The sequence below is a fragment of the Mus caroli genome, unplaced genomic scaffold, assembly GCF_978045245.1.
Source record: "Mus caroli unplaced genomic scaffold, Mus_caroli_1 scaffold_9, whole genome shotgun sequence".
NCBI classification, from domain to species: Eukaryota; Metazoa; Chordata; class Mammalia; order Rodentia; family Muridae; genus Mus; species Mus caroli.
This window is the reverse complement of record NW_028227264.1, coordinates 68476098-68491895: the sequence shown is the minus strand read 5'-3', so window position 1 is coordinate 68491895 and position 15798 is coordinate 68476098. Positions and strand designations below refer to the sequence as shown.

Below are 15798 nucleotides of genomic sequence, written 5' to 3'. Positions count from 1 at the left end.
ACAGAAATCCCCCTGTCTCTGTCTCCTCCTCCTAAGTGCTATGATTAAGGATGTGCACTACCATGCCTGGCTAATGGTTTTCCTTGTAACTGTGTGAAGGCTGCACAACAGAAAGAAATCCCACTTCAATTTAGGTGAATCCTATTTGGAAAACGGTAATGAACTAAGAAACTTATTTATCGCGTGTCTAGTTTCTAGAATAAATGGGCGATGTGATCCAACTCCATGCCACACATCAGATTAAAATGTAGATCTTTATTTGCTGGCATTTGGTTTGAAATTTACACACGGAGTAAAGGAAGTCAGGTTGCTAGGACGTTATGACGACATACATAATGGACATTAAGTCAACGAACAAAACGAAGAGAATTTTCAGAAGCCGTCCCAGAATCTCATCTTCCAGGCTCTGGGGCGAAGTCGTAGAGATCAGTACCCAGCTCTTGCCACTCATGTTCAGATTCTCCTGCTCCCTAGAAAACAGGATGAGGGCAGTAAGCGTCGTGCAGGAAGCACGTGTCGATGCCTTATTTCTTTGGGTGAAGACAAGCCTTCCAGGGAATGTTCCATCTATTTACAGCCAATCAGCAAACTAAGAGATTTTAACTCACTTTGGCGACTTTATGCCATAGTCATTAGCTTTATTATTGTTATTATTGATTTTTAATTTATGCATGTCTGTGTTTGGGTATCTGAACATGAGGGCAGTATCCTCAGAGGCCAAAGAAAGATTTGGATCCCCAGTAGTAGCTAAGGTTACACACAGTTGTGAAGCACCTGATGTCGTGCTGGGAACTGAACTCTGGTCCTCTGCAATAGCAGTATTTGCTCTTAGTTTACTGCTCTGAACAGACAGCACAACCAAGGACGGGATTTAATTGGGGCTGGCTTACAGGTTCAGAGGTTCAGTCCAATATCATCAAGGCAGGGAACATGGCAGTGTCCAGGCAGGCATGGTACTGGAGGAGCTGAGAGTGCCACCTCTTGTATGAAGGCAGCTAGGAGAAGACTGGCTTCCAGGCAGCTAGGACAAGGGTCTTAAAGCCCACACCCACGGTGACACACCTACTCCAACAAGGACACACCCACTCCAAGGGGGCCACACCTACTAAAAGAGTTACTCCCAGGGCTAAGCATATAAAAACCACCACAGCCATCTCCAGTCATTTGTTTTTCCATGTGTTAAACTTGCCTTTCTTTCTACAAGGAATGGGTCAAGAGACTTCCACCATGATCATTCTCTTTTTAGCTGTCTACCTTGCCAAATGGAGCTCCCATGAAAGAAGCATATGAAGTCACAGGAGATTCAAGTCATGACAGTATCCTTCAGTGATGAATGACACAGGGTCTTCCTGACTTCTCTAACTTTCCTCAGGACCACTCTTCCGTGTTCTGGCCACTGAGTAGAACATCACCAAACATACCTTCCTCCATGTCTCTGGGTTGTAGAAACTTTTATTTTATTTTGTTTTGTTTTGAACAGCTGGAATCTTAAGCACCCCTAATCTGTGATTGGCTTTCCACATTGCAGAAACTTTTTTTTTTAAAAATTTATATGTTTATTTATTTATTATATGTAAGTATACTGTAGTTGTCTTCAGACACACCAGAAGAGGGTGTCAGATCTCGTTACAGATGGTTGTGAGTCACCATGTGGTTGCTGGGATTTGAACTCGGGACCTTTGGAAGAGCAGTCAGTGCTCTTAACCACTGAGCCACCTCTCCAGCCCCTGGCAAGAACTTTTTAACTGAACTGTCTAGTAGGGGGTTAACAGCATTCTTAACTTCCTTTCCAGAAAATGAGCAGGTAAATGGACCCTTTCCCAAGCCTTCAACTGAGAGTCTGTATGTATATCCTCTTAAATGACCACGGATACCTTACTTAACAAGGTGGCAAGATTTGCACTGTGAACCACTGCATCTGACATTCTTCACTCAAACAGAGAAAATGCAAGGTGAGGGCTAAGAGAGACAGAGGAAGACTGCTCAAATGTCCTCCCACTTTGAGGAAATCTTCATTGCTTTCTGTAACAACTGGCTCCATTCTCCAATCTCACAACAACCACTGCAAAGCAAGTTCCTAGAGTCTTTTCTACACTCAACAACTCTTTTTGCCTGGGTTCAGCCAAAGGGGAGGGGGAGAGAGAGGGGGAGGGGAAGTGGGGGAGCTCAGGAATGACACACAGGTTGGTAAGCAACCTTCCTTCCATCCTGTAGCTTCAGCCTTCAGTCTTGGCGCCCTCAGTTATAGCGCCCTTGGGGTCCTTTCCATTCTCTCTGTGGTGGTTTGAATATGCTTGGCCCAGGGAGTGGCACTATTGGGAGGTGTGGCCTTGTTGAAGGAAGTGTGTCACTGTGGGCATGGGCTTTGAAGCTCCACCCAGTGTGGATGAGACAGTCTGTACCTGATTTCCTTTGGATGAAGATGTAGAACTCTCAGCTCCTCCTGCACCACGCCTGCCTAGACGCTGTCATGCTTCCTGCCTTGATAATGGACTGAACCTCTGAACCTGAAAGCCAGCCCCAATTAAATGTTGTCCTTTATAAGAGTTGCCATGGTCACAGCGTCTCTTCACAGAAATGGAAACCCTAACTAAGACACTCTCCAAAAGCAGGAAAATAAGAGCAACAGAGAAGTAGTGGAGACAGGGATGGCAAGAGAAACCGGTTCTCACCTGAGAGCCTCAGGAGGTAGCAGGTAGCACAGCTCTACCAGTTTCCAGCTCTCCTCTCCTGCCCTTGCTGGACCAAAGTGCTGGGGGCACAGGTGTTCTCCTAGCAACCTTGGTTCCTGCCTCAAAGCAGATCGAAGGTTTAATTGGACTCCAAAGTAGTCCAGCAAACAGAGGCACATCGCCCTGCTCTGGAAACAGCTACAGGGCTTTAAAGAACACATGGAAGGCTGTTGAAGAAGGGAGAACAGGACAGTTCCAATTTATTTTAAGACAGAATTAGGTGGCTTAAAAACTAAAATCTTAACAGAAGTATTAAACCAAACTCAAGGATTTTCCTTGTAGGGCAAACTTCCAGTATACTTTCTAAGGAAACAATTTCTTTGAAATTGTAGTTGAACAAATGTTTCAATACCTTTACTGAATAATATAAATACATCTCTATGTAAGAGATTACAGCTCCCAAGACTACAGGGTTGGTATTTAAATATTATGAACTTTACAGAGTAGAAAATAATGGGGTAGATTTATAACAACAACAACAACAACTAGGCTATAAATATGGCTGCTATACCCCTCAACCATGGAATTAACCTTTGTGCACTGTGGTGGTCATTTTTTTTTCAAAAGTCTGAGGCTCTGGGGTCCTTGACATGGCCACATTCATGTCAACAGTACACATCCACTCAGGGCTCTCTGTGCTCCCTACAGCTTGGGGGACAGAGGTAAGTGGTAGCCTCGATCTAAAATGGAATGTCATACTATGATAGAAAATTTAAACAACAGCAATAGGTAAAACTAGGATGGACCTTACACAGACAAAATCGAATCTCACTAAGCAAGGCACAAAAGCAAACACTCAGCATCAACTTGAAGACATTTACATAAGGTAGAATGTTTGGGCTCTGTGTCCTATTGACTACATGCACGGACAGTAATGGGTTAAAGGGCAATGGATGAAGAACGGAATGGATACTGAATTAATGTTCTCCTTGGAACAATGTATGTGACAAGAAGCAACCTGAGGAGGTGGGGTTTATCTGAGGGGGCAGGGTTTATCTGAGCTCATGGTCTGAGGGGATACAGTCCCTCGTGATGAAGCAGGAGCCTGAAGCAGCTGGTCACACTGCAACTGCAGTCAAGAAGCAAAGAGAGATGAATCCTGGTCTTCAATTCACTTCTCCTTTGCATTCACTCCATGGGCTATGGCCATTCCTATTCAGGGTGGGTCACCTCTCCTCAGTTAAACCTCTTGGAAAGCATCCTCCAATATACATCCAGAGGTATGTTCCCAGGGTGGTTCCAAATGCAGTCCTGTTAAAAAGATCAACGTCACCCATCACAGGGCAGAGGTGACTAAGGGGGACAGGAAAGAGCCTCCAGCCAGGTTTCATTTCTTGTCAATACATCCACAATTACCTTCAAACCCTGTGTTAGCCTGTACATAGAGTGTGGTATGGCATGTGCCTGTCATCTCAGCAGGCTGGGGAAGGAAAATCGTGAATCTGAGGTTAGTTTGGGCTACATAGTAGGCTCCAGCCCAGCCTGGGCTATATAGCTAGACCTCTTCTCTAAGTCTAAAGTGGAAACAAAACAAAATCAATCTCCTCAAAAGAAATAAGGAAACACTGTACATATGAGGTTTGTAAGTTCTTCTGTATCCACGATGAAGTATTGATATTGGGGAAAGAGGCATGAAACAAATATGCATGCTGACAGCGGTCAGCACATCTGTGGCTGGGTGGGAGGCCTGTGCGAGATTCCCATCTCCCCTGCTGCTTCCACTTCTCAGGCCCTTTTAGTCAGAAGGCTCTTGGTCTTACAATCTTAGGTAACCAGAAAAGGTCATGTTGCTGACAGCCTTTTCCCTGCTCTATTTATTAAATTAAAAGTCATCTACAGTGACCGGTTTGGTTAAAGCTGTCCTTATAATGAATAGGAACCCAAAGAACATGATTTTTTTTTCCTTAAAATTTTCTCATGAAGATATATCATTGATAAGATGGTTTAGGGGAAGCAGACATGTTCCCGTTTCATCCAAAGCACCATGACGAACGGGAACTTGGCTGTGTCCTGTTTGTCTCTTCCCCTTGGTTTCTAGATCTGAATCTTCAGTAGAAGGATGTCCCAATGTTGTCCCAGCAGCCACTGTGCCAGTGTAAACACACGTAGGTTTTACTGTGGATTAAAACATTTGAATATCATGATCCTCCAATATTATTTTTTTTCTACTTTGAAATATAATGCGTATTCCTGGGTGGTAAGCTATTTAGTAGCGTCCATTTTCAGGAAAAGCATTTCCTAGTTGTTGTTTTCAATCCATGAGGTTTTTTTTTTTTTTTAAACTTGTTGACTTATGTGAGCATGTGTATTTTTGCAGCATGTCTTATCAACCTACCCAGACCTTGTTCTTATCACAAATCCGTTTCAAAAAAAAAAAATCACGAGACAGGACCTTTGATTTCTGGCGGGACACACTAGGTTAGTTGGGGTCAAGTTCATTTCACACGGAAGCACAAAAATATAACCCCTCCTCCCACACGGATGCTTCTGCTGGTCTGTTCCCCGTTTTCAGAGGCCAGGGGAGTCTGTGAAGCATCTTATAGACTGTTATATTAGAAACAGAATAGATGTTAGCATCCAGTCTTATAAACTTCAAAGTTTCTCTTTGACTCCGTCAAGATATTGGTACAAAGAATGTCATTCATCTCCAGGCTCGTTTGTTGGCCGGACAGCTCGACAGGAAGCATCATCCTCAGAGTGAGATGTAGAGAAAGGATACAGGTCTTGGTTCCCATGCTTAGTTTTCTGCTCTTTCCTGCTGCTCTCCGATTGCAAGCCCTTGCTTGCTTCTAAGACAATGGATACCTTTTTCTCTTTTTCAATAATTCTTTTTTAATTCACTTTACATCCCAATCACAGGCCCCCTCCCCCCTCTCCTCCCAGTCTCACCCTCACTTACACCTCCCTCCATCACCCCTTCCTCCTGTTCTCCTCAGAGAATGGAAAGCCCCCTTGGGTACCACCCCTACCCCCCACCCGGGAGATCTAGCCTCAGCAGGACTATGTGCATCCTCTCCTCCTGAGGCCCAACCAGAAAACTCAGGTAGGGGAAGGGGTGATGGCAGGGAGATGAAATAGCCCCTGCCATATGGAAATAAATACTGACTCCTGGGACCAGACCACAAGTATAGTGTATTTTCTAACTGCTTTGGTCCCCCAGCAAAGAAAAAAAAAAAAAAAGCAAGCAAACAAAAACCTTCTATTACACAACAGCATTTGTAGTTTGAAGGAAGATAAAATATTGTAACTTGTGAGTTGTTTAGGAGCCCACTGCCCCGGCCTGGGACTGAGAACAAAGCAGAACAGCCCCCAGGCATGCCAGGGCAGGGCTATTGTTAAGGCATTCCTAAGAACATCTTGACTGTAAAGATGAAAAGGTATGCAAGGACCAGCAGGGCTATATTATCTGAGTCAACACCACCTGGCTGGAACCTCCCCTCTGTCTATTGCCCCTTGACGCCATCAACTGGTTGCTATGTGAACAAAGATAAGCCCCCAGCCCACAGAACAAAGTCCTGATCTTTGTAATCTTTCTGTTAATGTTTGAATAAGCCAATAGTGTGTAGCTATGCTGAATTTCACACCCCTAAGCCCCTTACCCCATAAAAACCCCTAGCTTTCAAGCCTCAGTGGCAGACATCCGTTATCTCCTGTGTGGGATGCATGTCGGTCTGGAGCTCCGTAATTAAACGTCCTCATGTAATTACATCAAGAGATGGTCCTTCCTGATTTTTTGGGTGCACGCCGAATCGGGAAATGGGTGGGGGTTTCCCCACTAGATCTAACAAGTTCTTTTCTAGTTCTCTTACACTTTCCCTTCCCTTAGGTGTGGATTTTTTCTCTTTTTTTTCTTTTCAGTCAAGGCAAAGGACAGAGCGTGCTTTGTGAGTCTCTTTTACAATCAAATGAAAATGGTTTTCCTTGGATTCAGTGAAGAGTCTTAAACACGAAAGTCACGCTTTAAAAAAAATTTTTTTTTTTATTTTTGGACAAACCTCTTTATCAACATCTAACGGTTAAGATAATATTCACAGAAGTTCCCTTCAGACGCATGTTGCAGAGCGAGACCACTGAAAAATACACTGCAGTAAGTCTGCGGGGAGGTGGGCCCTTCCCGTGTCCTGTGGGCAGTTCCAGCAAACTGAGTGGCCCGCAGCTGCCAGCCTCCTGGGGGTGGATCCAGACACACCCAGAACTCTCCCTTCCGGATGCCACACTTGCAAGCCTGGGTAGTGCTTTTGGATGAGAAGTTGAACTCGGGAGGCAGAGGCAGGCAGATTTCTGAGTTCGAGGCCAGCCTGGTCTACAAAGTGAGTTCCAGGACAGCCAGGACTATACAGAGAAACCCTGTCTCGAAAACCCCCCTCCCCCCAAAAAAGAGAGAGAAGTTGTTTCAGGACAGGTTGTAATTGCAGGGCACCCTGGTCGTGCGGGATGACGCTAATAGGCGAGTTCCCTGGCCGGAGCAGGTTCCGCTCCATCCATATGAGAATGGCCCGTGGGATGATGGTGCGCACTGGGAGCCTGACAACCCTGATTTTTCCAGAATATTCTCTCTCTCTTTTCTTTTTAAGATTTATTTATTTTATGTATATGAGTACACTGTAGCTGTTACATGTGGTTACATGAGCCTTCATGTGGTAGTTGGGAGTTGAATTTAGGACCTCTGCTCGCTCCCTTCAACCCCGCTCCCTCTGGCCCAAAGATTTGTTTATTATTATAAATAAGTACACCGTGGCTGTCTTCAGACGCACCAGAAGAGGGCGTCAGATCTCATTACGGGTGGTTGTGAGCCACCATGTGGTTGCTGGGATTTGAACTCAGGACCTTCGGAAGAACAGTCAGTGCTCTTACCCGCTGAGCCACCTTGCCAACCCTCTCCAGCATAGTCTAACAGCAGCGAATAGTTGTTTCACTTTAGGAAATCTGCCCTCAGCCAGTGGGACATTCCCCAGACCACAGGATCAAAAGCACAGTCTCACGAGGAAGTCTGACGGTGAATTGTTTTGTTTGGCTTGGTCTCACCTTGCTGTCCAGACTTGTCTTGGACTTTAAATGTGATCCAAGCTGGCCTTAAAGTGACAATCTTCCCTTACCTCCCAAACGGTAGGATTCATGAATATGCCTCCCATTGCAGTATATGTTAATCTGTATCTATTGTCCCTTATAACTGATTGTTTTCCTCCTTGGTCCTCTCCTGAACATTCACTAGCCATAAGGGAATGATGGTAGGTTATGGTGGTTTCGAGACCTGAATTCAGACCGGCAAGATTTGAACATCAGATCTACTGGTTACCGTGGGACCTCAGCCACTCACTGACTCCCTGCTATCAGCTAACATGTTTGCAACGTAAGATGATGAGAGCATCTTTCTTTTAGGATGGTGAGAGAATTCCATGGATACCTGTGTCTAGAAAGTCAACATTTAATGCACAGTAGCAAGAATTGGCTACAGACTAGCATGTGGCCCTTCAGCGAATCAATCCCCTGCAGAGTCCTTCAGAACTAAATACACAAAACTGTCAAGACTCTTAATCACCCTGAGACTGAGCATTGCTTCTTCTGAGATCCGCCCTGAGCTCAGGCAGAACTGTGCTTGCATTTATCAGACATATCACAAGTCATGCCATATAATAGATGTCACCTGCCTGTCCTCACCTGTCACCTGAATGGCCCTATCTGTCAGTCACCTGCCTGGCTCCACCTGTCAGCTGCCCGGTCCCATCTGTCAGTCACCTGCATGATCCCGTAGGCAGCAGGTTCAGGTTCCTGGAAGGTGGGGCTGGGTGAGAGGCCCGACAAGTCAGCGACACTAACTGGTTTTCAAAAAGCATTGACTTATAATTATGTTTAGAATAGATGCATTCTTGGAAGTCTCAATGGTCTTGTTCAAATGGAAAGCACAATGAGAAAAACATGGACTAATTTTCTCAGAAAACTCTTTCAACAAGGAGACCTCAAAGCTGAGCACTTTCAGCTTGTCACTTTGGAAAGTGCTTTGCGCTCCAGCAAGGGTTCTGTTCATTAACATTCTCTTCTTGAACTTGACGGATTCTATGAATGTTCTGACAAGATGGCTTTGCTCTTTTTTTTTTTTTTTCAATGCTTGCTTGTAATGGGGGAGCTGAGTCGAGTTGCTGGCAGGTCACAGACATTGGGCACAGGACTGTTAGGACCCGAGGTTGTTTATATTTGAAGTAACTGAGGGGCCCGAATTTAAGTGATTTGGGAATTAACTGAAAATCTGTGCGCTTTCAACAGTAAATAGATTTTTGTATGCTCTATACACATCTGAACTGCCAGCTCAAGTTATATTTTCTGGGCTAAGGAAAGTCTCACTCAATGTTGCCCAGAGTCAAATCTCATCAGGAAGGGAGCCTAATACCGAGTAAAGATAGGCACCGTGGTTGAGAGGAGATGTTTGAAGTAAAGGAATCACCCGTGCTGTTAATATGATTATAGTCCTGATTGCCGTAACCTGCTTACTGATTACGACATAATGTCAAGGTGAGTCTCCTCCTCCTGGCAAAGAGAATTAATTAGTACTGAAAGTGTTTAGGAGCTGCAGAGCTAGAAAGAGTTTTTTTTTTTTCTCCGAGACAGGGTTTCTCTCTGTAGCCTTGGCTGTCCTGGAACTCACTTTGTACACCAGGCTGGCCTCAAACTCAGAAATCCACCTGCCTCTGCCTCCCACATGCTGGGATTCAAGGTGTGCGCCACCACCGCCCGGCTAATGTGTATCCCAGGCTGACCTCAAACTCCAGATACTCCTGCCTCTGCCTCCTTCAGCAAATCCTACTGGCTAGAGCCAGCTTTTTTTTTTTTTTTTTTCCTACCATCTTCTCCTTTGACACCTGAGGTTTCAAGAGGTACAGACTCGGTCAGAGTCACTGCTCATTGTTTTCAGAGCTGGGAGTCAGAAGTGCTTAGCACCTTTTGAACATTTAAAATAGTTGGTCTGTGTTTCACCAGAGTTCATTATTTGTAAAGAATCCTCTCTCTCCCTCTCCTCCCGCCCCCCTCTCTCTCACACACACACACAAATACACACATACACACACACACACACACCCCAGCCCAGCATCTTCGATTTAGGCTAACATATAACCAGAAAGTTCCAAGTAATGTAAACCACGAAGGGACATGGGAAAATATCTGTCAGGTCAGGGCTACATGACAAACTTGATAGGACAAACTTCAATTGAAATCAAAGACATATTTGGCCACATTTGGGCAGTGAACAAGGAGAAGGCAAGAGAGTAGGATCTGGAGCTGGATGGAACTGGTTTCCTTCCTGGCTAACTCTCTGGTCCTTGGAGGAGGGATATTACTTTATCTGGCAAACAGAGACAAAAACATCTGTCTGGCAGGAGTCTTGAATGTCTTGATTCACCGCTAGAGTTAATTTACCCTCCACCCTTTGATGTTAGACTCATGAAACACCAGCAGTTGGAAATTAACACCATCTTCTCTCAGTCGGAGAGACCAAAGCCCAGGGAAGATCAATAGTCTATCCAAGGTCATATGCTGAACAAGCTGTGACTTGGGAACTGGAAAGAAATCTGTTGGACACCAAAGCCTCAGGCTTAACCGTTGTGGCGTCTCAGAACTGATAACAAAAGCCAAGAGCCTAGCGTGCTCCCTTGTGCTCAATAAACACTGAGATGAATAATCAGAGCCATGGAGTCATCTGAAAGTCAGCCCTCCTCTCTACCCAACCAGGAGAAGAATGCTCCTTATTCCAAACCATCTCTGCCCATTTTCTTCCCCCAATTGTACTGGCTGGGTTTGTGTCAACTTGACACAAGCTGGAGTTATCACAGAGAAAGGAGCCTCCCTTGAAGAAATGCCTCCGTGAGATCCAGCTGTAAGGAATCTTCTCAATTAGTGATCAAGGGGGGAGGGTTCCTTGTGGATGGTGCCATCCCTGGGCTGGTAGTCTTGGGTCTGAAGAGAGCAAGCTGAGCAAGCCAGGGGAAGCAAGCCAGTAAATAACATCCCTCCATGGCCTCTGCATCAGCTCCTGCTTCCTGATCTGCTTGAGTTCCAGTCCTGACTTCCTTTGGTGATGAACAGCAATGGAGAAAGTGTAAGCTGAATAAATCCTTTCCTCCCCAACTTGCTTCTTGGTCATGATGTTTGTGCAGGAATAGAAACCCTAAGATACCCCACTCCACCTGTACTTCTTTCTTCTCTTGTCACTGCCATGCCCCATACATCTATGGCCATGCGTGTCTCCCACCCACCCATAGCTATGCATGTCTCAGATGCTTGAAAGTCAGCATCCTGGCCCTCAAATGAACCTTTTCTGTTCTCAGGAACAAAAGCATCCTCTTGGGCTAGAGAGATGGCTCACCGGTTAAGAGCACTGACTGCTCTTCCAGAGCTTCTGAGTTCACTTCCCAGCGACCACATGGTAGTTCACAACCATCTGTAATGGGGCTCAATGCCCTCTTCTGGTGTGTCTGAAGACAGCTACAGTGTACTCATCATATATATAAAATAAATAAAAATCTTAAAGAAAAGTGTCCTCTTCCTCATCTACTCCTGGGGCTCCTGAAGGCTGAGGGTTTTAGCTACCACATTCTCACCACTAAATAAGCTGTACATTGACCCTTAAATTACGTAGGTATAGGGGAGCGGTATTAGGGATCTTCTGCAATCCAAATGGTCAAAATGTTATCATCCACTAAGTTTCTACCTTCTCCATGATTGACACAGAGAGCACACTCTTACAAGGCCTAGCAAAATGCCCAGAGCCTTGGTTCAGTACTCTTTGTACCAGGCTTGGCAAGAGAGCCCCAATATGCAACAGCTCCCAACTGCTATCCTTCAGACGAGTTGAAGAAAGATGAATGGGAGTTTGAATGGACTGGATGGTAGTGGCCGTGAGGGTTTCTATGCGGGACTTAGCTGCTCAAATGAGCGTCATTCCTGGGTTGGGAATGAGGGGAGGAGAGTGGAGAATCCTTGAAACTGAGCATGCAAAAAGCATTTGGTAAAAGCTTGAGACCCGTGGATCTCAACTTGTAGGTCATGACCCCCTTTAAGGGTTAAGTGATCCTTTCACAGGGGTTACCTGAAGCCATTGGAAAACACAGATATTTACATTATGATTCATAACAATAGCAAAATTACAGTTATGAAGTAGCAGTTGTTGGGCTATCAGCACAACAGTTCGTATTAAAGGGTCGCAGCCCTGGGAAGGTTGAGAGCCACCACTGTTACTGTAAATCGCTTTTCAGCATATGTATAATTTCTGGGATCTTCTGGGTGTTCTTTGGCGGCAAGTTTAGCTAAGAATGCAGGAGGCCTGGTTGGAGAAGACCAGTTTATGTTTAAACAAAACCATGATTTCCTTCAGAGAAGGCATGAAACTGGGCAGCAATTATTTTGGTGGCTAAAGGAATGGTGAGGTATATCTTTGTGTGCATGTATGTGGGGGTTATATATACGGACATGGTTTATGAGCATGTACCAATGTGTATGCATATGTGTGCATGGATGCATGCATATGTGTATGCATGTGTGCATGTATGTGTGCATACATGTATGCATCCACATGTGTGTGCATGTATGGAGGCCAGATGTTGCTATCAGGTGGCTGGTTTTCCTCTTTCACTGTCCACCTTGATTTATTTTGGAAATACAGTCTCTTACTGAGCCCAGAACTCACTGATTGGCTGGTCTGGCTGGCCTGTGATCTCCTGGGATCTGTTTCTCACCACAGGCTCTCTTATCACTATGGTTACAGGCATGCACCACCCACCACACAACTTTAAATTTTAAAAAATTATGTGTATATGGGTGTTGGGTTTGGTGTGTCCTGCGTCGGCTCAGGACCCGGGCCGCTTGGGAGGGGGGACGTGGTAAGTTTTGACTGTGCTTACCCCATCGGTGTCAGACTGTGGGAAGCCACTGAACACCTCTCCGGGGATGTGGGAGTGCAGTCTTAGATCCCTGGGGACCACTGGAGCTGGCTCAGGGGTCCCTGGACCTCTAAGGAGGCTGGAGCCATCTGGTTCTCAGGCTCTTGGACCGAGGGGGAAAGGGTAGGGTTGGGGGAGGGGGGTTTCGGCTGGGTCCCGCGGGGAGAAGAGTCCTTGGCTTATCGGCGCAGGGGAGTAGGCATGTGTGGCTTGGTGGTCGTGGCTGGGAGATTAGGCGGCCAACTCTTTCAGAGAAAGCCTTCTCCATTGCTTCTCAGGGCGGATCCCAATGAAAAGAGGCGATCCATGGTTTTTAAGAGATTTATGGACACGTTTTTATGGGGTTTCAAGCCTGTGCTCCACCAAGAGCCAGGCTGCCTTTCATGGTCCACTGCCACATATGGGTGTTCTGTCTACATGTATGTCTGTGTACCAAGTACATGCTTAGCGCGCATGGAGGCCAAAAGAGGGCACTGGATCCCTGGAACTGAAATTACAGATGGTTGTGAGCCATCACGTGGGGGTGTCAGGAACTGAACCCCAGTCTTCTGAAAGAGCAGCAAGTGATCTTAACCACTGAGCCATCTCTTCAGCCTCCCAAACTCAGGTTTTCTGTGGATGCTGGAGATGTCAGCGCAGGGCCTCACCCATGCGCATGCGCACCAAGCATTTTGCCACCACCGCCCTAACCCAGCGAGGTTTATCTTTATGCCATTTTTTTTTCTAAGTTCATTCAGCTATTATGAAGATTACAAATACTGAGGTTGGAGTCCCCCAGGAGTTCTGAATCATGAAGAAGCCTGCTCTCTTATAGGAGTTACTCATAAAATCACCATACTCTCCTGCCACATGAATGGCTTATGGGCTGTTCTGGCCCAGGGCCATGGCTGTACACAGCAGATATTCCATACACCTTTGCACAGTGTAGGCTTATAGAGCAAACCACAGATCCCATCCTGGAGGCCCAGAGTCACACTGTGGAAAGCAAGTGTTCTCTGACAACCTTCCTTTCTAGTCTGTGTAAGCAAAGAGAGCCACAGAAGGGCACAAGAAAGGGAGAGAGGGGCGTGCTGGGTATACCAGACCGGGGGGCTCAGGGGTAGGACTGCCCCATCATCACAGATCCTAGCTGCAGCCCTTTTCAAGTCTTGGGTGGTGAGCGAGATAGCCCACAATGGTGGCATGCACCATTCTGAAAACGAAGACATTAAAGACTTTAAATGTGGCACCATTTAATAGGAGCTTGTTTCTCAGACTAATATTTCCCATTGAGCATCGTGTTTGCAGCCTCTGCAACCGAACTGGAAATGGCAGATGATTCTCAAGATTAAATCCGTTGAATGAAGGATTTTTATAGATGACATTTAAATTTCTGTCAGTACTCACAGCCACTTATATTACACTATTGTCAAATACCCAAACCCCTGCAAGATAGGTAATAATTAATTTCACCAGTGAGGAAGCTGAGGTTCAGAGAGACTGAGGCCCTGTGTACAGCCTCACAACCACTCCTACCCAGCCCACTTCTGTGTCGCTGGGATTCACTTTAATGCCTCTGTCAAGATTACACCGATGCTGGGCAGTGTTGGCACACAGATGTAGTCACTCCTAGCACTCAGGAGGCAGAGGCAGGTGGATCTCTGAATTTGAGGCCAGCCTGGTCTACCGACTGAGTTCCAGTACAGCCAGGGCTGCACAGGGAAACCCTGTCTCACAAAACCAACCAAACAAAAAAAGTTTCTAAACAACAACAAAAAACGTTTGTATTTAGAAATGTACGCATGCCCAGGAATGAGACTCACACAGCCAAAGCAGAGAGCTATGCTAATATATGGCCTTGAAGAGGGACTGGGATATCAAGTGTCAGTTTTGCCCAGGACGACTGGGCAAGGCATCTGGCTCTCTGAATTCCAGGGTCCTCCCTTGCCAGACAGAAAACACAGTGACCTACTTCTCAGGCCTCTGAGAAGTGACCATGTCAAAGAGGCTGCAGAGACAGGGCCGTTGGTTACAAAGCTAGTAAGCAATGCGATGGGTCCCTCTACCCCAAACCCAGAACAGGGGATAACAACAGGGCATCATGCCTCCCCCAGCTCTCCCACTTGGATTCCTGTAAGTAAAAACTCCCTTTCAAAACACTGGGATTCTATCTGGAGAAGGAAACACAGGGAGATGGGTCAAGCTGCAAGCCCAGGGCTCAGCCGAGCAATTTATATCCAGCGTTATTAATCACCTGCTCCTCCTGCTGTGAGCCAGAACCAAAAAGGAAGGAGTAGGGTTCTGATTCACTAATCTCCCTTATCATCAGCCTCGTAAGGGCTAATGGGAGGGATGTTGAAATGCAGGCAGTGGAAACCAGCTTGGGGAGTCAGCAACTTTTAGCCTTCATTATTTCTAATGAGAGGCAACAAGAGTTTCGTTCGCCTCTCCCTGTGTCAACACTACTTAAAAATATAAACGCAAGCAACACTTACCGTTCAGGGGTGCAACGGAGCCAAGTCCAAAGTCCCGGGAATGGCTGCCCTTCCTTTCAAAAACACCATCTGCTCTCCATGGACGAAAAGCTCACTGGGCTGTTATTAGTAACTGGCTCGGAGTGTTAGGCAGAAACCTGAGCCAGAATGTCATGGGGAGGAGGCAAGAGAAACTGACAGACACAGGTGGGATAGAGTCTAACAAAATAGATTTACATTGAAGTCAAGCAAGCCGCTAGGCAGGGATGCCTTAAGTCCCCATGGTAGCTGTTCTAAAATATCAGCAAGCAGCAACAAATCTCCTCCACGGTGAGAACACAGCCCTTTCTCTTCTGCTCACTCCTTTTCTGCAGGGAGCTTGGCTTTTAAAAACTGTTTTAGTTTTATTTCTGTGTGTGTGTCTGTGTGTGTAATGTCATGTGTTTGTGTGTGTGGGGGTGGTGGCAGGGGTGTTTAAGGAGGGCAATTAGGAATATCAGCCTGCTGGAGCTATAGTTACAGGTGGGTGACTACTTGTGAATTCTGGAAACTCAACCCAGGCCCTCTGTGAGAGCAACGTGTGGTCTTAACTGCTGATCCACCTTTCCAGTCTGTTTGCTTGCCTGTCTTTCTTTCTTTCTTTCTTTCTCTCTCTCTCTCTCTCTCTCTCTCTCTTTCTTTCTT

The 15798-nt window shown here is 46.0% G+C and overlaps 1 protein-coding gene across 3 annotated transcripts; it reads right to left on the bottom strand.

The window, feature by feature from the left end:
- Positions 1 to 240: 240 nt before the first annotated feature.
- On the bottom strand, positions 241 to 15561 carry Mrln (myoregulin). Of its 3 annotated transcripts, none has more exons than XM_029482178.2 (3): positions 15136 to 15561; positions 2673 to 2899; positions 241 to 470 (listed from the first exon to the last, which is right to left on the bottom strand). In XM_029482178.2, the coding sequence occupies exons 2-3, from the start codon at positions 2891 to 2893 to the stop codon at positions 311 to 313; spliced, it is 381 nt and encodes a 126-aa protein (XP_029338038.1). In that variant the 5' UTR covers positions 2894 to 2899; positions 15136 to 15561; the 3' UTR covers positions 241 to 310. The 3 variants fall into 3 exon arrangements, with proteins under 3 accessions (XP_029338038.1, XP_021029205.1, XP_085699482.1); XM_021173546.2 differs by having other exon boundaries at positions 2673 to 2788; XM_085843356.1 differs by lacking the exon at positions 15136 to 15561 and adding an exon at positions 3046 to 3108 and having other exon boundaries at positions 2673 to 2788.
- Between the last annotated feature and the right edge of the window lie 237 nt (positions 15562 to 15798).